The sequence below is a fragment of the Colossoma macropomum genome, unplaced genomic scaffold, assembly GCF_904425465.1.
Source record: "Colossoma macropomum unplaced genomic scaffold, Colossoma_macropomum, whole genome shotgun sequence".
NCBI classification, from domain to species: Eukaryota; Metazoa; Chordata; class Actinopteri; order Characiformes; family Serrasalmidae; genus Colossoma; species Colossoma macropomum.
In genome coordinates, this window is record NW_023494792.1 from 50,272,440 (window position 1) to 50,298,276 (window position 25,837).

At 41.5% G+C, this 25,837-nt stretch overlaps 1 protein-coding gene across 2 annotated transcripts in view; it reads right to left on the minus strand.

Annotated features, from left to right (window-relative positions):
- The window catches only part of dock4b (dedicator of cytokinesis 4b), a 164,103-nt gene that overhangs the window by 100,724 nt on the left and 37,542 nt on the right, over positions 1–25,837 (minus strand). Inside the window, exons 2-7 of one of the 2 annotated variants that reach the window (XM_036577481.1) lie at positions 13,878–13,961; positions 9,654–9,694; positions 8,743–8,798; positions 6,050–6,146; positions 5,619–5,767; positions 5,127–5,211 (exon numbers count right to left, since the gene is read on the minus strand). In XM_036577481.1, the coding sequence (XP_036433374.1) occupies positions 5,127–5,211; positions 5,619–5,767; positions 6,050–6,146; positions 8,743–8,798; positions 9,654–9,694; positions 13,878–13,961 (512 nt within the window). Of the gene's footprint in view, positions 1–5,126; positions 5,212–5,618; positions 5,768–6,049; positions 6,147–8,742; positions 8,799–9,653; positions 9,695–12,372; positions 13,306–13,877; positions 13,962–25,837 lie in introns of those variants that run through there. The other variant, XM_036577483.1, reaches the window with a different exon arrangement.

Below are 25,837 nucleotides of genomic sequence, written 5' to 3' on the forward strand. Positions count from 1 at the left end.
AATTGTTTACTACGCTGTAATACTGAAAGAGCAATGAACTTTCGCTACATCGTGCAACACTGACCTGCTTATCTGCAGGTGTTCAAGCAGAGGAATGGCAGCATTGTGTTAGTAGAAGTTTTCTGCTGCAGAGTCAATTATAGTAATAAGATATGGACTCGTTCCACCACCAGCGTCTTAAATACACACACTCAATGATGCAAGTGCGCAGAAGAGTGATGTAGTTTATAGAGAGACTGATGGAGCTGCACATTCACCACAGCCTCATCCTGTGTGCAGCCAAAGAAACAGTCATGGTGAGCTCTGGATCCTTCAGCCAAGAACACAGCCCCCTACTTCTCCAGATGGCCTGAGAGAGAGATGCCAACATGCAGCTCCACATACATTTTGAGCCGCCAAACAGAGGAGAAACAGGCAGAGAGAGAGAGAAAGAGACAGAGAAAGATAATGGGGGGGCTAAAAAGGTAAAGGAGGCCATGAAGAGAGGGAGAAAATGAGAGAGAGAAGAGAGAGAGGGAGAGGAAGAAATGGAGGAAATGAAAGGTAAATGAAAAAAATAGCAGTGTGCAGGAAAAGAAAGAGAAAGGGAAAAAACGTTAAAAGGAGGGTGGGAAGAGAGAAGGAAACAGCAAAAAAGAGAGAGGACAGAGGGAGAGAGAACAAGAAGGAGAGAGAGAGCAGAGATACATATTGAGAGAGAGGGATGACAAAGCTGAGTGAGAGACAGAGAGAGAGAGAGAGAGAGAGAGAGAGAGAGAACGAGAAGGAAAGAGGCAGGCTAGAGGAAGAGAGCAAGAGAGAAAGGACAGAGCGAGAGAGAGAAAAAGACAAACAGGAACAGAGAGACAGACAAACACACAGACAGAGAGAGAGAGAGAGAGAGAGAGAGGCAGGCTAGAAGAAGAGAGTGAGAGAGAGGAGGACAAAGCGAGAGAGACAAAAAAGACAGAAACAGGGACAGAGAGACAGACAAACAAAGAGAGAGAGAGAGAGAGAGAGAGAGAGAGAGAGAGAAAGAGGCAGGCTAGAGGAAGAGAGCAAGAAAGAGAGGAGGACAGAGCGAGAGAAAGAAAAAGATAGAAACGGACAGAGAGACAAAGAGAGAGAGAGAGAGAGAGAGAGAGAGAGAGAGAGGGGAGGGAGAGGAACTGGGAGATTGAAAAGGCTAAAAGAGCAAGAAAAAAAGAGAGACAGAAAAAAGAAAAGAGGGTTAAAGGCTAAACTGATGATAAAGGGCAGGAAGAAAGGGAGCTAAACAGAGGAAAGGAGGAACTGAAAAAAGCTGAGTAAAGGAATGAAATGACAAAGAAAAAGAGGAGACATGATGCACCAGCTCACGTAACGAGCCCTCGTCTGAAATGAACAGGCTTCATGGGATAAAGTGCTGGAATTTCACTGGAGATTTTACAGCTGCAGGCAGGCAGACCTTAAACCTCTTAGTCTCTCTCCATAATCACCGCACAAAGAACGCCTCTGTCCCGACCTAACGCTCATAATCAGAATTATCATCATTAGTGACCAGAGACTGTGAGGACCTGCTTCCTTCAGTGGTAAAAACACCTCCAAAAAAGAGAGAAAGAGTTTGACTCAAGTTCTAGAAGAGGAAGTGAAACGGTGCTGACATATTATATGATGTGAAACTTCTTACCAACTTCTTTCCCATGTTGTACCTTCCTTCCTCTCCCTCCGTCACACACGCACACAGTGAATCCTCAGCGGCTAATTAAAGCGTGTGTGGGCAGAGTGTGTGACCTGCTTTAGACCTGCGCCATTCATCACGCTGTACTGAGTGTGTGTCACTGTTAATGAGCCTAGTTTAAACACAGCTGTCTGAGTAACACTCTAAGAGAGAGCACACAAACACATACACTCACAGCTGCACAGTCTCCTTTATTCAATCCCAAACATCAACTCTGATGAATTGTTGGTAGATAAAACTGCCCTGAAAAGCATAAATTTAGATCCTGATTCACATTCAATGTCTATCTGTGACCACATCATTTATCAGTTTCACCCTAAAAGGTCTACTGGTGTAGGTTTGCCCCCACCCAGTTTCTTCTATTTTTGCTAATTTGTCACATTTAAATGTTTCAGATCATCCAACTATTTTAACGTAAGCTAAAGACAACACAAGTGTGATCATTCCATTACTGTAGATAGATTTATTCAAAACCTATATCACCCATGTGTGTGTGAAAAAACAACAACCCCCTAAACCTAATAGCTGGTTGTGCCAACCTTGGCAGTAATGACTGCAATCAAATGACTGTGATAACTTGCGATGAGTGCTCTACATCGCTGTGGAGGAATTCTGGTCCTCTCTTCTATGCAGAATTGTTTTAATTCAGCTACACTTGAGGGTTTTCGAGCATGAACTGCCCATTTAAGGTCTTGCCACAGCATCTCAATTGGATTCAATTCAGGACTTTGACTGGGCCCCTCCAAAACCTTAATCTTGTTTCTTTTGCACCATTCAGAGGTTCAGACCATTGTCCTGCTGTATAATCCAACTGCGCTTGAGCTTTAGGTCGTGAACTAACAGGCAGATATTCTCCTTCAGGATTTTCTGATAGAGAGCAGAACTCATGGTTCCATCAGTTATGACAAGTCGTCCAGGTCCTGCAGAAGCAAAGCAGCCTAAGGCCATCACACTACCACCACGTTTGACTACTGGTGTGACGTTCTTATCGTGGAATGCTCACTCAACGTGATTCGCTGGAGTGACAGAACCTTATGGCTTTGTAACCCTTTCCAGACTGATAGATTTCAATGACTTTGTTTCCCATCTGTATTTGAATCTCTTTAGAACGTGGCATCTTGTGCTGCTGTTTTTAAACCCTCTAGCCTGCTTCACATTGCCAAACAGGTTCTATTTAAGTGATGTTTAGATTCAACAGGTCTGGCAGTAACTGGTTCATTTAGTAGCTAAGGGTGCAATTACTTTTTCACACATGGCCAGGTAGGGCTGAACATTATTTTTCCTTCATTTTTCCATTATTTAAAAACAGCAGTTTGTGTTTACTTGGGTTATCCTTGTCTAATGTTAAAAGTAGTTTGATGATTTGAAACATGAGTGGCAAATATGCGAAAAATGGAAGAAATTGGGGAGGGGGCACTTTTTCACAGGCAATGCAAGTCTCTTAGCACCTGACAGTGGGTCCAGGATCATCTGCAACATATTCCATCTTCGTGCTCAAATGTATTTGCATCTGTGTATGTTGCCATGACGCTAACAGACCATAACCATGACAAATGCAATCCATCAAAGCCTCTAGCAGCAATAAAAAAGTTCACCAGAGTTGAATTCTTGATGGAGCGTGCTCTGAAGTATACGTGTGCCAGCCAGTAGCATACAGTGTGGAGCTTCAATCAAAATGGAGGAAAAACTCATCTTTCATGAAAAAGAGTCACAACCGTCAGTAGACATACACCAACCAACTGAAATACTCCAAAATTACTGGGAATAAAACCTCTTTACACGAACCTACAGTTAAGTTTAAGAACATTTTTGCCTTCTCCTGTAAAGTTACTCTTTTGAAAATATGTGTCCTTGGACAGTAATGACATATATCTTTGACACACTAACATGTCTGCACTGAGAAGAAAAACATCTTGTACAGAAGATGCTGAGACCTCATCAGCATCAAATATTGTACTAGTTAGCTCTAGTATCATATCTAATATACCAATTTCCCTTGGTTATTTTTAAATAATAAAACATGTTTACAAATTATAGCTTCCTAACACCAATGCTATCCAATGCTTATGCTTATAATATTGAAAATCAAAATTAGTCAAAATACGCATCCATATTTTAAAACACCCAATGCGAGTTATTAATTAATTAACCACTAGCAGTCTAAAGTTGTTATTTCATTCTGTTTATATTACATCATTATTTATACAGTGCAAAAGTCTTGGATCTCTGAGAAAATAATATTTAAAGCCATTCATCTGGGCAGTGATGTTACACTGTACTCCTTTTTTTTGCATTGCTGTTTTGCTTCCTAGTTGTCAGCGTCATTCCATGATCCAGCCCATGTCTTCTACTCATCCCCACTTATTCCAGTTCTTGTTCCAGTCCACATCTTCAAGCTGCACTAATTATTTCTATGTCATCAATTTCTACAGCAACAATGAGAAAAAGCTTAAAATCTCTGAAGAGCTCATAGACTTAAAATGCTATATGGCTTGGGTGAATAATGGATGTGATCTGCTGCTGTACTGTGTTTTGTGAGGAAGGAGGGGTTCTGTCTCAGAATTCTGCTCGCTAGGAACAGACCCCTCCCACTCCACAGGTATTAAGGAGTTGAAGTCTGCATTTTTCATCATTTTGATGTCAAAAACTGAGAAATGTGGCAAAAATATAAAGGATTTTCTTTTCATTCAATTCATTACAATTTTTTTCCTACAAACAAGTCTGGACTGAATTTATCTGCATGTTTTCATCTGTAAGAGATTAATAACTAAACAAAATGTTTAGTTTTTGATAAAGGAGGCGTTTCAGGCATGTACTGCATGGGGTTGCCTAAGAAGATTGATTTGTTTAATTGGATCTGGGGAGATGGAGCAGGGAAAACAATGAAATCTGCAGAGGAGGACTGCTTCAGGGCCAATGTTGAGAAACATTGACCTATTGGACTGTGTTGATGGCTGTGGTGGTAGTGAGTGATTGGGCCTGGCACAGAGGCCATGCTGTAACCGACTCAGTGTAAACAGCAGATTACATTACAGCAGTGGTGCAGGACATTTCAGGTTACATTTAGCGCAGGAGACGCGATCCTTCAATGTGCTCCCCGCAACTCAATTACACCACACTGTCAGCGAAGATCCTGGCTCCCTTAGCTACCTCACTCACATCTGTGACCACGGTAATTGTCTTTGTTTTATGTTGCCACTTTGTTGCTGAATTACTGTCATTTTCCCTGCGCCATAATGGAGACGCATTAGGCTTTCATCCGCAGCCTCCTCTTGTTCGGCAGAAAGGGATTAAGTGGTTAAATTACGCTTGAAGAAAGCAAAGCCGGCTCTGGAGCTGCAGCCCCCGAGGCGGCGGAGGACGTGGTTGCCACGGTAACGCAGCAGCGTCGCCCAGGGTGACGGGGAGACTGGAAGGGGAAACTTACCAATCTGTAGAGCTCAGTGACGCTGATGTCATCAGGGTCCACCATGCTGAACTCTCGCCGGGGGACCAGGTCCAGACCCAACTGTCTACAACAGCAAACACAAACACAACACTCCGCATTAGTGCTTTTGTGGATTAATATCAGTGTACATACAGCAAATGGGGTAGAGAGAAAGAGGGAGAGAAGGAGAGGGAAAGGGACACAGAGAGAGGGAGAGGGAGACAGAAAAAGAGAAAGACACAGTGAGACAGAGGAAGATGGAAAGAGAGGGATGGAGAGACCAAAAGAAATGGAGAAAGAGAAGTGAGAGAGAAAAAGAGTAAAAGAGAGACAGAGAGAGAGTCGGAAGATGGAGAAACAGAAATAGAAAGAGAAGAGAGAAAGACAGAGGGAAGGAGAGAAAGACAGATAGAGAAAAGGGATGAATTAGAGAGAAACAGAGAATTAGAGAGAGAGGAAGAGAGAGAAATAGCGAGAGAGACAGTGACTCACTCGTTGCCCCAGTCCAGGCGGGCAGTTATGTGCTGTTTGACATCCCTCATGCGGTCGTGAGTCAGGTGACCCACCAGAACCTGCCGTCGCAGATCCAGGATCTCATTCATCACGTGCCACAGTCTGTGGAACAGATCCCCCTCGTTCTTCTGCAGGACACACAAAGAGTCAGGGATGAGTCCAGTATATGGTATGTTAAAATGACAGATTGATGAGTCTACTATCACTCTGTACAGGAAAGGACAGCACATGCTTTACCGTATCTTTATGAAAACACCCTCACTGTCATTTCCTCTTGGGTCAGTTGGTTAAAGAGAACAGAATGCGCTATAAATCTTGACTGCACTGGTAGCTGTTTCCAGACAGATAAGGCATTTCTCCCAGTGTTTATGTGTGAGAGCTCAGAGTTCACTGTGTAGAGTTGTATTTACCACGTAGAGCTGCTTCCACATGGTTCCCCAGTCTCGCAAGGTGGACGTCATCTCTGTAATGACCGTGTCTTCCGTGGGCACCACCGTCTCAAACTGCCTGTGGGTCAAAAGTGTAGGTAAATGTATTTATCTATCTATATTTGTAAGTTTAATTGGCTTATGAGAACACTACATACTTCTCTTTATCCCTGAGAATGAAACATACTGTTTTTGTTACTTTGCCTTTAGGACTGATATATGTAAAAGAGCACTGTTCTGATTGGCTGCCCGGTACTGTGCCTCAAGCAAAAAGCAGTTCAGGCTGAAACACTCCTTATAGGTTCAGTGTGAATGGGCTAGCATAAACTACTGAAGGCAGACAAGGCAGATATATGTAAATGGTTTATGATGTCACAAAAACAGGAGGTTTTGCAGCTTAAATTCCATATATATAGACTTTATGGACTGGGGGATAAACAATACTCTTTCAAACTTCATCAATGTTAATGCACTACATCAAACTCTATTATTCCAAAAAAGGTAGGAAAATTTGTTTTTCTATTAAATGGGCCCTTTAAGATGAACATCCACAAGAAGGTTATCATGCTCAAACACTCTATTACCCCACAAGAAGAAATAGACAGCTAACAACATCTCATCACACAGTGTGAGTGTGATATTTTAGGGCAGGTTTGTTGCAGGATTGGATCAGATTGATTTTTTTTTTCTTCTCCCCTTCTAGAAATATTGCTTTCCCCTACCACAAAATTAAAAGCAGTGAGGAAAAGCACATTCCTTGTAAATGTATTCAAACTTGGGGGTAACGTTACTATAAAACATTGTACTGTTACATTGTTGGACACTAATAAAATTAAAATGCTCATTTCTGTTAGCACCTTTATGGTGTTTTATAAGTATGTTAGCGCTAAGCTAGCAGCGATTGACATGAACATTTTTGGCTGTTCTAGATTAAACGCGGAGATCTGGAGCTTGTAAAAGACATTTCACTCTTTATGTGAAGCTTGTAACTGACATATTAAAATATATTTTACACTGTAGCAGTTTTATAGTGACTTCTTCAGAGCCCTCGCATGGAGCTACCACTAGCCACGTTTACATGCAGCCGGATAATCCGTTAATAACCCGACTAATAGCTCAATCAGAATAGAACACATCCATGTAAACACTTCAATCGGAAAAGTCTAGTCCGATTGAGGCCATTCGGAATACACTTTCTATCCGATTGAACGAGGTGGGTAATCCTGTAAATAATCCGTTAAATAGAAGAACAATAGCAAAGTAAACGCCTGTATCAGATTACATTTCCAATCAGAACGTGTAAGTACATTCTGCGCATGTGCATCGCGTCATATCAAAAGCACAGAACTCATAAACCGGCTCTGGCAAAAGTTTATAACGTTCAACATGGCGGAGCAGAAACTGGCCTGCAGAGGAGACGAAGTTTATGCTCTGATCTTTAAAAGTCGGCGGTGGGACGGACGTCCAGCTCATGTGTCTCAGAACCCGACGTCTTCCTCTCGGCCTTCTTTAATAAGGACATGCGAAGAACGTTTTCCTGAGTCTGACATCATTTTAAAGCAATTTAAAAAACTCCAGCGCGCCAACTGGAAACTCATCTCACTCTGACTGGACCTCACGTGATGCTCGCTGTCATGGAAACGTTTATTCTAAGTGGTACTCCGTACGCGCGTCATTTTGGATTACTTGTAGTGAGTATATAAACGAAGATTTTCATCAGATTGTTGAATAGAGTGTTCATATAAACACCTCAGTCTTAATCTGTAATCGGAATGTATTCATTCGGATTGGCAAAAATCTTTGCATGTAAACATAGCCACTGTTTCCTTTTGACTGTAACACACTACTCAGGCTAGCACTACTGCTCACAGTCAGTGATGTATCTAGAACGTCCAGAAGGCCTAGAGTGATGTTTTTTCCTCACACAATTGGTCAATTATAAGTCAAACATGATTGGCTGACTCCTCTGCCACTTCCTGATTATGTCAGTGGTTAATCTCATTAGGTCTTCAGCTCCTGAAGTCCTAATCAATAGGACAGTTTGCTTGGCTGTATCTGCCTAGATATTACGGACAACAACAATCCTGATTGGACACATTTCTGTTGGGTTTTTAATAAGGGAATTATTACAATACTTGTATAGTTTCAATTAAAAAAGCATGATTATATTAAACAAAATTTGCTAAAATTTACAGACATGTATTTTGTTTTCACAGAAATCATTAAGGCTATCACTCTCTGAAGGCCTACAAGGCCCCAAAAGTTGATTTTGATCTGTATTATAATGTAAAGGTCTTTCTACGCAATTAACAGTTTACTGTCTGGATAAATAGTTTAAATTCTTTTCTCTCAGGTGGTCCAAGACTTTCACACAGTACTGTACATCCTTTCCTGCTGTTTCGTTGTAAAGTTTGAGTAGAAGACGTCATATTAAAGAGCAAAAAGGATGACTTTAACACTAAAAATCTAATAGTAAAAGCTCATTCTCCATAGACCCTTATTTTCTAACCAGAAACGGGAAGCAAAATCGACCCCTGAGAAGCAGCAGAGTGACACAGTGCTTTCATTTGGCCCTGTGACATTCATTACATGTTTATTTAAGGTTTATGTAAGAGGGGGAGTTGTGACAGATCTAATTAAGGAGTTTCCCTCCTCGGCCGGGACACTTTACTCACCCTTTGTTCTTAATATGAGCATTTTTCAAATGAATGTAGCTGCATGGGAAAACCCCCTGCAAAAAAAGAGAAAGAGAGGCAAAGAAAGAGATAGAGAGAGATAAGGGGGTTAAAGCAGCAAGTAAGCAATGCTGATGATTAAGACAGAGCACTTAATGGAGTGTTGATGAGACACTGAATGAGTGTGCAACATTGTTAAGATTGACTTTTACTATTTTATAACACACTGAGCTAGGGAGAGAGAGAGAGAGAGAGAGAGAGAGAGAGAGAGAGAGAGAGAGTGAGAGAGAATTTTACATATGGATAATATCATGTGGTGTTATCACACGTAGAAAAGTGTTATCACATGTGAAAACGTGTTCACATATGAAAAAATGTGATTACTTTTGAACACATTTTTTGCACTCTACACAGGTGAAATACATGTGACTGTTCTGTAAGAGGAGAAAGAGGAGAGAGAGAGAGAAAGAGAGAGAGAGACAGACAGAAGGGAGAGTTAAGAAAGAGGGGAAAAAGGAACAGACATGAGGGTAGGACACACACACATAGAGGGAGAGAGAGAGAGGCAGACAGACAGACAGAAAGGGGGGTTTATAGAGAGTGGAAAAAGGGACATACATGGGGATAAGACACACATGTAGAGAGAGAAAGAAACAGTGAAGGCGAAGAGACATAGAAAGGTGAGGTGAAAGACAGGGCAAGAGAGAGAGAGAGTAAGAGAGACACACAGAGAGTGAGAGAGAGAAGATAAGGAGAGACAGACAGAGAGAGAGAGAGAGAGAGAGAGAGAGAGAGAGAGAGAGAGAGAGATGTGTCTACACTGCGTGTGTTGACAGATATTTGCAGATCTAGAAATAGCATCCAGACACAGTCAGTCTATATGGAGGACAAAGAGTCTCTCTCTGGCTTACCTTGGCATTTGGGTTCTTAAGGACGAAGCCTCTGTACCAGCCTGCAGAGACAAAACATTCACATCTCTTACTCTTACTTTCATCTCAACAATCAGCTTTATCTCTTTCACCACTCTCTGCCATTCTCTGCTAAAGAGCGCTGTCACACAATAGGACTCAAATGAATAAGGACCCATGGAAATTTAGACAACTGAGAGTATAGAGCAGCAGTGTGTGTCTCTGTGTGTGTGTGTGTGTGTGTGTGTGTGTGTGTGTGTGTTTGTGCGTGTCTGTGTGATTTTAGAAGAGTGTGTTCTTCTTAGTTCACATTCTCTGGGTGAAATTATGTGTATGTAATGTCCAGCTTGACCTGCACTGCCCTCTTTATCAGAAAGGCCATTGTTAAGTGAAGCCTCTGCTAAATGCCGAGGCAGTCAGTGACTGGAGCCTGCTTAGTGCAGAGACAGCTGAGTGAGTGAGTGATGAACGAGGTTAACATTCAGTGTATATCACATACACACAACTGTTTGCAGCCCCTCTGCCACCTTAAAGGGACACTCCATCATTTTTCTACCTCATATCTGGCAAATCATCAATGTTGGAAAAAATCTCCAAAACAGCAACTCCACAGTTTGCTGTAAACACAGTGCACAGTTTAATAAACACATGCCTACGTTAAAAGCAGTTCCACAATCAAAGCACAAGCAAAACTGGGCAGCTTGCTGACAGAACTGATCCTTCTCTCTCTCTCTCTCTCTCTCTCTCTCTCTCTCTCTCTCTCTCTCTCTCTCTCTCTCTCTCTCTCTCTCTCTCTCTCTCTCTCTCTCTCTCTCTCTCTCTCTCTCTCTCTCTCTCTCTCTCTCTCTCTCTCTCTCTCGTCACTGGATGTCTGAGCTGCCGGGCAAATAAATTACAAGTTTTCTCTGCATAGTTTAAACTAAAAAATCATTCAAGGAACATATGTCAGCTATCACTGTAACCTAGCCACTGTAGCAAATCACTACTGTCAGAACAAAATCTTCTATCTCCAAAATGAAAACTTTACAGGAGAAGGAAAAACCTTCTTTATTCTTAATGTAAGTCAATGGAACCAGAATTTTTTCAAAGTCATTTCTGGCCATTTCTCTTGGTCCATTCATAATGAAATTTACAAGCAACGTAAAGGGCAACAGGTATTTTCAAATTATGTCAAAAACTGAAAAACAGCAAAAATGCAGATACACTATATTGCCAAAAGTATTCGCTCGTCTGTGTTCACACACATATGAACTTGAATGACATCCCATTCTTAGTCCATAGGGTTTAATATGATGTTGGCCCACCCTTTGCAGCTATAACAGCTTCAACTCTTCTGGGAAGGCTTTCCACAAAGCTTAGGAGTGTGTTTATGGGAATTTTTAACCATTCTTCCAGAAGCGCATTTGTGAGGTCAGACACTGACGTTGGACAAGAAGGCCTGGCTCGCAGTCCCCGCTTTAACTCATCCCAAAGGCATTCTATCGGGTTGAGGTCAGGACTCTGTGCAGGCCAGTCAAGTCATTCCTCACCAAACTCGCTTCATCCATGTCTTTATCCAAGTCTTTTTTGTGCATTGGTGGTACACAGTCATGTTGGAACAGGAAGGGACCATCCCCAAACTGTTCCCACAAAGTTGGGAGCATGAAATTGTCCAAAATCTCTTGGTGTGCTGAAGCATTAAGAGTTCCTTTCACTGGAGCTAAGGGACCGAGCCCAACTCCTGAAAAACATCTCCACACCATAATCCCCCCTCCACCAAACTTTACACTTGGCACAATGCAGTCAGACAAGTACCGTTCTCCTGGCAACCGCCAAACCCAGACTCGTCCATCGGATTGCCAGACGGAGAAGCGTGATTCATCACTCCAGAGAACACGTCTCCACTGCTCTAGAGTCCAGTGGCGGCGCTTTACACCACTGTATTCGACGCTTTGCATTGCGTTTAGTGATGTAAGGCTTGGATACAGCTGCTCAGCCATGGAAACCCATTCCATGAAGTTCTCTATGCTGTTTTTGAGCTAATCTGAAGGCCACATGAAGTTTGGAGGGCTGTAGCAACTGACTCTGCAGAAAATTAGCGACCTCTGTGCACTATGCGCCTCAGCATCCGCTGACCCTACTCTGTCATTTTACGTGGCCGACCACTTCGTGGCTGAATTGCTGTCGTTCCCAATCGCTTCCACTTTGTTATAATACCACTGACAGTTGACTGTGGAATATTTAGTAGCGAGGAAATTTCACGACTGGACTTCTTGTACAGGTGGCATCCCATCACGGTACCACGCTGGAATTCACTGAGCTCCTGAGAGCGACACATTCTTTCACTAATGTTTGTAGAAGCAGTTTGCATGCCTAGGTGCTTGGTTTTATACACCTGTGGCCACGGAAGTGACTGGAACACTTGAATTCAATGATTCAGATGAGTGAGTGAATACTTTTGGCAATATAGCGTACAAGGTTTTGCCCGACAGCAGCGAAATGCTAAGTGTTTGAATGATTAGCCAAATCACTACTTGTGTTAGCTGCTAACACTTACCACCGCAGTAATCACTCATGGTTGAATGTAACTTTACACCCATAACCTCATACTGTACAGATTTAAACTCCAATACACTACATATACACAAAAAATACAATCCCTTCATGAAGTAGTCTTGACAGTACCTACATAAGTCTGCTAAATAAATCACAGAATTACAGTATACTGAAATTAAACACTCACACTACAATGAACAGGGATGTGTGAAGAAAATGTGGCAAGCCTGGTAATCCCCTCATTGTAGTTTATATCAAATCGACACATCTACTGAGAGACATTTCCTCTCCTTGTCACGGTGGTTGAGCTCCAACCAGCAGGCAGCTTTCTATCACTCGAAAACAGGAAACCTAGACGTGTGCGCGCTCAGAGCATGGAGGAGTGTGCCTTCAAAGAGTGGAAACAGGAAACGCGAGGAACGTCTGAGACAAGCTCAGGTCACACACTACATGTGAAGTCTGTTCAGTGTGTGTGTTCATGCAAGAGCAATGGACTGAGGCAAGAAAAGGAAACTCCAGCACTAAAAGAAATAATTAATAGATTACAGAAATTAGCATTGAATATGCCTCATGCTGGGGATAGAAGCTAAGACTGGACAATATATCATTTTTAATCAATAATTGGCTTGGAATAATCATACTGCAGAAGGTGGTAATATACATATAGAGCCTCTAACAAATCCCAAACATGCTGTGAGCATCCTGACCAACCTCATGTTCCAGACAGGCGCTTTGATGAATCAATTCATTCACATGATCCAATAAGTACAGATCATTTTGGATAAAATACAGCAGCACTGGCCACATCAAAATATGTAACAATAAAGGTAACAAAATAAGCACAAAATGATATTTGTCCATATCATAATATTATAATAAATCTTTGTTTATAGAACACTTTTCATTTTAGTGAAATTTACAGACATTTTACAGTGCTTTACACATGAGTATAAGTAAAGCATTAGAGAGATAAAACACCATGTATCTATATGTATCTATAGCTATATCAAATGGTAAAGCCAATATCCGCCTGGACCACATTTTTACACATTCATATCTCATTTATACTGACCAAACTGAGAAATGCAGGCCAATCTTTAACTATCACATCAGGAGGTCATCAGTGTATTAAATATTAAATATTTAGTTGGTCCAAAAATCTGAGACCACTAGTGAAAATGCTTTTGCATTCCTTTCTAATTTAATATACATTTTTTCATTACAAATTATATTATCAGCATAACAATATGAGTGAAATGTTGCATCTTTTACATATTTACAAGAACTCCAGAATTTCTCAGTATTTGGTCCTGTATGATGCTCCTTTTCCTTTAATGACAGTCCTTGAGCTGACATGGACTCCACAAGTTTGGACAAAAGCCTCTGATGAGTAGATCGATGTCACAATGCCACAAATATGCCTCAATTAGAATAGTGATCTAAAAACAGTGCAGAATCTTGAGTATTTCTTCATTTTACTTTTCATAATCTTTTCTTTATTTCCAGGTTTTAAGGAAAAAATCCTAGATGTTCAATGTGCTCTCAGAATCTTGGACCCTACAGGCATACTGGGGTCACAATATGCAGCTATATAAAGGCATTATATTTTGCCCGTATCTTTCAGCCTTCCCTCAGACCTCCAGCATGGACCCTTTGATGTAGCACTAAGCTGAGATAGTAGCACTACTTTACCTTCACATTTCTCCAGGATCTGCACCGTGTCGCCGATCTCCAGAGGCAGGCCATTCTGCACAGTCCCTCGAAAACTGGCTAACACTGCAAAGCACAAACACACACAGGGAGGGTAAACAAACAGCTCATAAATCATCCCACTCATTTCTACAGAAAACCAGGTTGCCGTGAACTCAATAAACCTGCTGGAGAGATACACAGCGTCATTGTATGCTGAGGGTTCTCTATTCACATGGTCAGGCCCGACTGTTCAGCAGCCCGAGAGAGGTGTAAGGAAAGTTCAGAAGTGCGTGCTTTGATATTCATCTGCACTACACTGAGAGATATGTGTAAGGAGGCTGAGTGTAAACCTGGCACTCTGAAGAAAGTGAGAAAGGTCTTATTCAATTAGCCAATTAGCTCCTCTCTTAACTGTAGACGGATATGGGAGATTAATCAGAATAGTGCTGAATGCCACTGATGAAATTCAATACTACAGTATTTCCCAAATATATTGTCAATTTGCATTAATACAGTTTATAGTTAATGAAAATGAGTTTCCAAAACTGGATTTTTTGAAAAAAGATTAAAAGACAGAAAGAAAGATAGAAAGATTGGTCAGGAGAAGATGGGACTCCCAACAACCATGCATGACCTGGTAGAGCAACACCACTACCACCATCACTTAAAGCTTTTATCTTTGAAAGAGGAATCTGTCCATTCTTCCTCTGTGAGAAGACAGCTCAACACTATGGGTCTGAAAGGATGTGTAGCTGTTACTGAGAAAAGGAAACAGACAAAAAGGGAAAATTGCAAATCAAACAAAGAAGCTGCTGGTGTTCTCAGAACAGTGAACTGGCCACCCCAGAGTCCAGACCTCAACATCACTGAATGTGTTTGGGATTACTTGGATCACGAGAAGCAACTAATTTATAAGACTGACCTTTGCAGATGTGGAAAAACACCGTTGCAGATTTCTTTAAAAAACAGTAAGCTGACATAAAGGCAAAAGGCAGAAACTCTAAATACTGAAAAAAGATATTACATTTAGTTGTTGAGGCTTCAGTGTTCTGACAAATAAATGAAAGGTGGCTCCTGACAGTACTGTCTGCACTGTAAACATTAGAAAAAGTACTATTTGTTTGTTTGATTAAAACAGTCACCCATACATTGCAAGCTGCTCCTGGATACCTTGTGTAAAGTACAATAAAGTGCAACAATAAAGCATTCAAAAACAAAAAATAAACTTCTTGGCAACAAAGACGTTTCTATTTCATGGAACAGAACATCATTAATGATATGAGCAGACCAGTATTGGCAATATATGGCCAAGCACTAAAAGGACCAAAAAAGAGAGAACAAAGGAAGTAAAAAAACACAAAACAAAAACAAAGCAGACGTGAGATCAGAGCAGGAGAAAAACAGAAAGGGAGAAAGAGAGAGAGAAATGAAGGGAGTCTAAAGTAATCAGCACCTTTTGTTCGAACAGCCTGTGAAGGCTATGGATGGCACAGCTTGCTCTGTTCCACTCAGAGGGGATCGTGGGCCCAAAGCGTTTAATCGGGTTACTTTACCTGCCCGCAAATTACTATGCAGGGACAGCTTTTTGGAGCGCAGCCCTCTTTTATGGGGCACGGCCCAATCTGCCATACCTGCACTGTGGGTTTGACCTAATTGGGAACGTTTCAGTCTCTGTGAGATGTGGATTTAGGTAAAGATAGAAACCAGTCCAGATCAGAGTTGCAGTCAGTTCCATTTCAGCTTGTTTGGTTTTTGTGTATTGTAAATTGAGAATAGAGAAAAAGAGACTTCAGTTCAGGGGCGGCAGAAAGAGACTTCAATTCAGCTGGAAAATCTGCTCTGAAATAGACCCACATGAGTGAATTTTAATTTTAGCTCATCTTCTGAACGGACTTCACTGAAATGGAACCGAATCACACCCCCAATTACGCTTTCTCTCTCTCTCTCTCTCTCTCACACACACACACACAGGTCAAATTCACTTAGGCTGCTCTCCTGACAGGAACGACTTGCTTTTTTTCGTCCTCTGAATAAATAAAATCTTATTTGTGTGTCCTAGCCCCAGGAAACAGTGAATCTCACTGGATATTTCTGAGTGACAAGTCAAACCAAGTACATCCCTCAGCTTCAACTTCAGAAAACCACACTCCGTCCTTGTCTCTTCTCTCTCTTTTCTCTCTTTCTCTCTCTCTGTCCTTTTTACTTCAGGTCAGCACAGTCCAGGCCATCTATAACTTTCATGACATGAAAGAATGAAAAAGCTTAGAAATACTAAAAATGCTTTCAATACAATAGCAGGTATCAGCACTGAGTCGATATCAGAAGAAAATGCTGCAGCTGATCCAACCCGGTAACACATCCATCCTGAAATATCACTCTCACAGTGTAATGTGATGTTGTTAACTGTGTATTTCTTTCTGTGGAATAGTAGGGTGTTTGTATAGTTTATAGGTTGTATACTTAGCATGATAACCTACTTTTAGATGCTCGTCTTCATTTAAAATATCATTAGATTTTAGATTCTGATTCATATTGAAAAAGAAATAAGTGGTCTTGTGCCACTACTAAGCAATATTATATCACAGTACAGACATGACGTCTTTGAAATAACCTTTTCTATTGTCAAATGTAGGGTTACTATCTATACTCTTAGTTCTACTAGTGTGAAAATGTTTCTACACAGTGAACTAAACATTATAACTGATAGTTTAGATTTCTTTTAAGCCTACTAGCCTACTGGTACCTGTGAAAACTGTACAACTAACAAATGTGGGCTCCCCTGACATAACCATCCAAGCATTCGCCTAATCTTTAAGAGAGCACAAGTTTGATCCCGGATGATGCCATATCCAGCCTACTCTCTCTCAGGGTAGGCGGGATGGCCCTCCCTCCCCCCATCACTCACATGGCCGAACATGGCCGTCTGTTAGCTGACATAACAGAATAGGAAGTTATTGTTCTCCTACAAGCATCTTGAGCTGTCCAATGCAGCTGTGTTAGTGGTAGTTCTGAGTGGAAATCGGCAAGGACTAAAGTGGAGAAATAAAATTGGGTAAAAAAGAAACACAGGGTTGTGGAACAACAGCTTATGAAAGATATTCTACAAACAGAACAGGGAATAAATATGTATCAGTAAAACAGATTTACAATAAGGGTTAGGGATTTATGGTCTGAGTTCATACCATAGAGGAAAGCCCTGCGATTTCGCTTTGAAATTTAGAAACCAAAATAAAGTAGGTCCAATGCATTAATTATACAAGCTCATTTACAGCAGCCACATGCTAAATTATTCAGCTGGAAGTTCATATTTTGACAGGGCTCAATTCCTTCCTGGTAATCCATATCCCAGCTGCTGTCTGCCTGCTAACAGGATCAGCATGAAAGGTGCTCTCACAATGGGAATTTTTTTTTTTCATTTCCCCAGGGAAAGTGAGGAAAGATATAAGGGTATGCAGCGCACATATAGAAGGACGAAAATCGGAGAGCAAGAAGAAGGGACAGATACAGCAAAAGAAAGGCAGACAAATACACAAAAAAAGGAAGCACTGAATTTAGAGGTGGATGATATGATGATATCATGATTGTGATAAATGACTTTACAGTACGCATAAAGAACACTGAGCTCTGCATATTTCACAACCTATTAAAAAAAATCATTGCAATCATAGTTTTGACAGCATTTTAAAAGGTGGCACTACATACTGGGTATTGTTAAATGTCTCCATGTATTATATGTATATATGTATATATTATTCATGTGAAAATGATGTACACATTTGAATCAAGCAAATTTAATGCACCACTTCTCCTGCACCAGACGCTGACTCTCAATATCATAGTAAACTCAGTATGAAAACACACAAGTAGAACGGTACACAGAAGCACACATGCTCAGCTAAAAAGCTCCCAACAGTGGTTAGCATGTCCTCATTTGCTCACTGCTGTGGTCGTCACACAGGACCTCCATTTCCATCTGACTGACCGTGAACCTGCAGCCTGCCACCACTGGGCCAGCACTCGGTCAGAGCTGATCTGACGTGACACGTGTTTACTAGTCGCCACTGGCCTACTATTCTTCAACAGAACTGAGAGAGAGAGAGAGAGAGAGAGAGAGAGAGAGAGAAAGAGAGAGAGAGCAAGGGATACACACAGAGAAAAAGAGAGAACAAGAGAGGAGAGAGAGAGAAAGAGAGAGGCATACGACAGAAAGAGAGAGACAGATAGACAAAGAAAGAAGAGAGAGAGGGAGAGAGAGCAAGAGAGATAGTCAGAGGGATAGATAGAAAGATAAAAAAGGAGTGAAGGATAGAGACTGACAGAGAGGCAGAGAAGAGAGAGAGAGAGTATGAGAGATAGTCACAGGGAGAGATAGAAAGAAAAAAAGGAACGAGGGAGAGACACCGAGAGAAAGAGAGAGAGACAGAGACACAGTCAGACAAATAAAGAGAAAGAAAGAGAATGAAACAAAATAGAGACAGAGAGAGAGAGAGACAGACAAAGAGAGAGAGAAACAGAGACAGAGGGGAAAGAAGGGAGGGAGAGAGATAGAGATAGAGAGATAAAGGGATGTGTCTGAGTGTGAAACTGAAAGTCCTCTGTCCAGATCTACATCTGTCCTGCCTCACAGGCTTCCTGTAGTGAAACGGTGTTAGAGAAGAATGAGGCCCCTCTTGCTCGCCTGCTGACTCTCTGTGCTACTTCATTACTTTCACACTCACACAAACGCCTACTGGCACAAACAGGTGCTCAAAAAGTCAATTTGAAGTGCTGAACAGAAACATACCCAACAGAACGGTTAGAGTTTAATTCACCTGCTGACCTCTTAAACTCCAGTGAACTGTAGGCAGACCAGACTTCGACTCCTTACTCTCAGGAAGACATACACACCACTAAACTCACTCAGAATAGTGCACTCCTTACCTCTGGTCACTGTGTGTCGGAGTGTAGTGTGTGTGTGTTTCTGCCGTTTCTGTTACTATATACACAGAGTTGATGGTTTACTAAAAACACTCAGCATGCAAATACACTCATTTCCCTTATCAGATAGTTGCACTTCGCAGGTTTACAAATACTGACTGTAGCCCATCTGCTGCTGTACAGCCCTCTGCTCCATCCATCAACTGAAAGGGACCACTATAGAAAAACTTCTGACCAGAAATGATCTGGGTGGACGATTCTCATTTTAACATAGAAGTGGTATGTTACTATGTGTTGCACTGAGGACGTGTCAAGGTCCAACTGCACAATGTGCCTTGGGAGGTCCACCTCCCAAGTGGCGCAACCAATCTAAGCGTTGGCCCTATCACGAATTCAATCCCTGATGATGCCACAGCCACCCGTGGCGAGGAAGGAGTAAAAGAGACTACAACTGGCCTCGCTCTCTGGGGGGGGTGGGATGGCCCCCTCTCTCCCCATCACTCAGTGTGATGCTAGCCGGTGCAGGCGTCTGTTAGCTGACGTTGGTGCTTTTCTCTGAGCGTGCTCGGCTGTCCAATGACATTACGTGAGCGGCAGCTCAAAAAGATGAGGTGGCGATTCACAGGTCTCGGAGGAAGCCTGTGCTAGCCTTTGGCGTCCCAACGCTAGTGGTATTATGTGATTGGGGGAGTCCTAACTAGTGGGTGGAATTGGAAACGACTAAGTTGGGGGAAAAAAAAACTGTAGGATGGCACATTTCATTAATAGGCCTATACTACTACCAGTACAGGTGCAGGATCAGAATCAGGCAATTTTTGCTCCAAGCATACAACTAAAAAATTAGTAAAATTATTCATTTTATTTTAGCAGATTTGTGTTGTAATTTTACAGGGTAAATAACAAGGTTAGGTAAGTGCACTCACACTGTATCTGAATGCTACTGTTACACTTCTACCAAAATGTTGTAGCATAACCAGGCCTGATGTATTTGCTAAACAGCAAGCTGTCTCTTATTTTCAGTGTACTACTTTATCTGATTCATGCTGTTTAAACACTTTTTTGTTCAATAAATTTAAATGCCAATTTGGCTTCTTAAAGAACAAATATTGTTGCAACTTTGTCGGCTAATAAAAATACTGGTAATAGTGTGTTTAATGCATTCACTTAGCTCATAAAGTGTGAGCTTTAGGTATAAAACGCAGAAACAATCTAGCTATTAAATCTGTTATTAACTGGCTAAAAAAATTAATCTATCTGACAATCTGGCCAGCAAGTACAGGCATATGCGAAAGTTTGGACACCCTAGGTCAATTTACATGCTTGCTGATTTTCTAAGTGAAAATAAGTTAACACATCCTCTACAGGAAACTCAAATATACCATTCTTCTGCAAATTTTTGTACACAATCTATTTATTTGCCTGGTTTGACATTAAAAAAACATATAAAATGCACCATAACTTTTGCACAGGCCACATTTTATGTTTAATTTTTTGCCAACATGTTAATTTTTGCAAAATAAACAGTAATTGTGCATTAAAATGTAACACAGCTCTGTATAGGATGTGTTAACTATTTTTTTACATAGAAAACCAACAAAGCGTGTAATTTGACCCCAAGGACCCAAACTTTTTTATCTGTAAACAGAATCAGAATCGACCATAAAAATTCAGGATCGTACCTCAACCACTTACATATGTCATAAACCTTTACTAAAGTGCATTCACAAACAATTACAGAGTAAACAACTCACTCCGATAGGCTCTGTAGTCAAAAAATAAGTGAGACGGGTGTCAGAAGCGGAGGCAGAGAGTGTGTTTAAAACTCAGCGGGGCATTACGCCTTCCACTTTCTTTAATTCCACAAGGAGAAAGAAGGACAATGGGGGGGGAGAGAGAAACAAAGAGAGAAAGAAAGAGAGAGACAGAGAGAGAAAGCAACACAGAGAGGCAGACAGAAACCTGAATGCTGTTTGTGTGGATTAGTTCTAGACCTGGTTTAAGGCTGCCTCTCAGAGCTGAAGCCGTGTGGAAGCCCTGATGCTACAGTTGGTTTGTCTAAGCTCTTGACAGCACGCTACAGTGAACAGGATGATGAGCTTTAGCCTCTTAGCCTACAGGACAGGCCCAGACGACGTGTGTATCACTCACCTTCAAACTTCATAGCTGTATGAAGGAGCACAATGGACAGCTCACTGTCAGAATTTAGCCTAAGCTAATTATGCAAGAACCCTTTCACTAATAGCAAGCAGGGATGCGCAGTGTTCATATCACCATTAGCAGATAGGTAATTGTTTATATTTATATATATATATCAGCCCATAGTCCCCATATCGATGTTCACACAGCAGATAAAAGTGGCCCAAATCTGATTTTCTCACCAGATCCGATTTTTTCATTTGGCTGTTCACAATATCTTTTAAATGTAACCTGTACGCGACATCAGTCTGAACAGATCAGCTCCTAAACCAACCTGCATGCGCAAAAGAACAAAGCTTCACGTTGCTTCACGTGGCTCATCCAGAGGTAAATAATCATGACGGTGAACGAACACCAGTCGCTTCCAGAGCTTTCAGTTTCATCTTCACCAGCATCACAGGAGCCATCATGAAGCTTCACTGACTGACAGCTGGGCTCATCACCCAGAATGTGTTCGAGCTCGCTGTAAAAAGGGCACAGTCTTTGGTTTGTGTCCTTGGATTCTTTAAACTTTGCTTTCAGACTTTTATCTTTTCTTTGACGCTGCAGCCTCGCTCTCCTACAGCTGCGTTCAGCCATTTCTTTCAAAATCACAGAGGGTTTTGGAAGTCTATTCCAATTTTTTTTTACAGAAACACCATCCCAAATTATGACTTGGTCGAGTTGGTTTGACGTAAAAGTCGTATGAATTCTGATCTGGCTGTTCAGACTGAGTCGCACTGCTTCAGACCGGATACATATCAGATTTCAGTACCACATATGAAAGTGTCTCAAATCAGAATTGAAAATGTCAGATTCAATGTGTTTTTCGCAGTTCACACTGCCACACAGACAACATCTCTGTGTCACATATGAAGAATGAAGCCTTTGACTCAGTTCTAACTGTTGATTTCCCCAAAGCTGGTGGACAAAGTCCAATATATTGTTTTCATGTCAGAGAAGTAGCATAACAGAGACTTCCTGAGATAAGCTAAAGCTACAGCTAACCAGTACGATGGATGCTGATGGAGACTCGTCATCTCCTGTAGCTGTTTTTCCTCTTCAGAGGACGATATACCAACACGTTAGCTTCTCAGAGAAATATGTTTTTCTATTTCTGGACCATCATATTTCTGGAACATCAGCCTAGCCTATTTAGCAACAAAAGCCTTCACCTCCTTAACAACATGTCCTTGGTAACATGCACACATTAAAGCACATGCATTTCAGAGTAGCAAAGTATAATTGAACTACTTACTCACAAATACAAACACAGGTTTCACTGATGAAACGCAACAAATACCAAAATAGTCATTTTAGTATTTAAATAATTAAATACCTCAAATATTACCCAAGTACCCGAGTACCCTTGCACATTCCTAGTATTAAAGTTAAGTTTTATAGTTATGTACAAGCACCTTGTTTTAGATTATATTATGTAAGATTTTGAGCAAGACACTGAGATTGTGAGTTTCTGCTGTATTGATTAACAGTCATAATCAAATCAGTAAATAAAGAACTGTTTAACAAAAACTACTGGAGTTTGTTTCATTTTTGGTCATATAAAACTATACTGACCATAATTATCTGTTATTGGATGTTTTAGCTCCACAACATCAGCGTCAGTAACAAACCCTCCAAGTCGGCCAGGCCCTAAAGCAAAGCGAAAAACTCGGACGCATGCGCTCTTCCAAAACAATAAAATCCAGCGTCCCTGTGACTCTGAGAAAACTGAGCCCAAACAGTCCCCTAATTGTGCTTTTAACCTCATTAAAAGCAAACTCACCCCCTCCCTCTGATTTGTGAACTGACATCGACCCTCGCTAATGATCTGCCTTCCATCTCATTAAATATTCATTGGCTCATTAATATGTAAATATGCAGCGGCCGAAGGGAGGATTGCTGAGCCTCTTGCCAGAGAATGGCCATGAATTATTAACACCTTATTTTGGAGTACACACTTCCACCACCATTCCGTAACATACAAGGACGGATGAATAATGCAGCATTTGGGAATTCTCTTTCAGCTCCGCAGATTCTGAAGTTGCTAAACAATTAATTGTCGGTAAACGGTATTAGATGTGGGATGCGATGGACTCCTCCTCATGCGAAGTAAAATCCTGCCGCTCTCCTCTCAGCAATCTGGAGAATTTGCATCTCAGCCCACTGATATTTCAATCCCGTTAACCTCAACCACACTGAAGGCCATTTATGTAACATGAGCTTTATGATGTACGAATCTGAACGTACTGCCAGGCTCACAAACCAGCGATTCATCTGGGAGGTTTTTTTAACAGGAGCTTGAGGCTGTTTTGGCATGACGCTTGATACGGCTGCGCCAATGGAGCCATCACGGGGGGAATCATTCATTAGCCCTGCCACAAGACAAAGTCACGGACATCGAGCAAAAGGCAGTCAATGACAATGTGTAGGACTCAAAAAGACTCTGTGTACTGACAGAGAGCTGCATTCTTCAGCCATTCCTCACTGAGTACATTCTTCATTCTAAAATACTCTTAGCCACAGTCAAGGGCAGTGCAACACACAGCCCACGCTGCTTGTATTTGTAGGATTTTGTTTATGTGGCCTTGAAGCTTGCGGGAAACAAGAACTCAAAGTTCCACTCAAAGAGCAGTTTTTACAGCCCAGTGCTGTGCATGCTAAAATCATGACTCCAAAGAAATAAATCAGCCAGGGCAGGAATTTTAAAATAGCAACTGTTCAAAAGAAAGCATGTCGTAAGTAGGGATGGGTGGTATGGTAAAAATGTATTGCCATACTTGAAGGCACTTTTACGATATACTATACATATCATTATATTTCGGTTTCTGAGGTTTGTGAACAAGTTGGAACAGATACAACACAAAAATTACAATAATACAGCAAAATTACAATCATCACAATGCCAATCATTTTAAAAATACATGAAAAACTATATTCCAAATACACCTGTCACAATCATACAATTTCAGCTGAGTATCCATTGTTATACAAATAATCTTTTTTCTTCAGAAATAAGATAAGACGGCTTTTGACATTAACATTAGCTAACTAGCTCGCTAGTACAACTATCTTACTGAGATGAATCTTCTCCATCCAGTGAGCCGACGTGTTTCCTCTTCAGACGCTCCAACATGGAGGATGTGCTCCCACGCCAGCTAACGTCAGCTTCACAAATAGCATAACTAACTTTTTTTTTGGAGTTTAGTGTGACATGCTCCCATGAGTTTTGTTCTTGAGGCTGCCATCGCGCTTTTGTTAACTCTCCAGTATGTCAAAACATTCCTAGTTAGTGCGAGAAACACGTACGATGTTTTTCGTACGATAATTTGGTCGTCGATTTTAGTCAACTAAGTCGATTAATCGTTGCATCTCTAATTATGACCACTCTCAGATGAAGCAAATAACATTGGTCATCTCGTAACAGCTCAAGTCAAGGTCTGTGATGCATCAGACGGTAAGCAAACAGTCGGTTCTCATAGTTATTATGCTGCAGGAGAAATGGGCAGGAGTGAAGATCTGAGCAGTGTCGAGTCATTACTGTAAGTGGTCCAAGGAGAGACAAACCACAAATCAGTGACACGGTGCTGAGCACCTAAGGCTCATTGATGCACAAGGGCAACGATGGCAATCCTATCTGGTCTGAACCAACAGAAGAGCTACTGAGGCACACGTCACACAAATTTTTAATGACGGTTACAAGAGGAATGTTTCAGAACACACAGTACATCGCACTCTGCTGCATACAGGGCTGCATAGCAGCAGACCAGTCAGAGTGCCCATGCTAACCCCTATTCACCATCAAAAACAATTATACTGGGCACATCAGCCTAGGAAATGGACCTTGGAGCCATGAAAGAAGGTCGCCTTGTTCAAAATGTCCCGTTTATTTTTACATTACATGGAAGGCTGGGAACATGTGCACCATTTACCTGGAGAGGTGATGCCACCAGGATGCACTGTGGGAAGAAGACAAGCCGGAGGAGGGAGGGTGATACTCTGGGCATCATACTGCTAGGAAACCCAGGGTCTGGGCATTCATTTGGATGTTAATTTGATACGTGCCACCTACCTAAACATTGTTGCGGACCAGTTATACCCATTCATGGCAAAGGTATTCCCCAACAATGGTGGCCTCATTCAGCGGAATAATGTGCCCTTCCACATAGCACACATTGTTCAGAAATTTCAGAGTTTGAGGTGTTGCCCTGGCCTCCAGAAAAGGATGAGCACTCCATTGCTGCCCAGAACACATACACACACAAACGCACCCAGCATTCACAATCATCAGAGCCTGTCCACCAGTCACAGGTTTCAGTGCAACCTCAAACCACCCAGACAACAGCCTATAACCCTACACACACACCCTTTATCAGCAGGCAGAGAGCAGCTCCGTAACACCAATCTCTCATTTCACCTGTCCTGCTCTTGTCTTTTTGACCAGAGAGAGAGAGAGAGGCCTTTTCAGTAAAAGCATGTACCTGTGCAGTATTCACTGAGCTTGTGCTTTTCACAGCTTTCAAAGAATTGCTCTTCTCAGGCGCTAGATCAGAGAGGAGGAAATAAATTTAGTGTCTGACTACCGAAGTGTCTGGCTGCCATCTGAAGCCGACATATAAAGGTCAGAAATCTATCAGTGAAAGCCAGAGGAAGAGTTGAGGAATGAGTGGATTCCTCTTCTCATGTACATAAGTCTCAGAGGGGATGGCATGGAGGTGAGACAGTGTGAAAAGATCCAGTGTGTACACAGAGTTTATATGTGTGTGCATGTTTTTATTTGTTGTCATTAGTGACACTAATATGAAAAACTTCGAAATTCAAGACACATCTGACTGAAAACCAAAAGAGTAAAATAAACATAAAACTAC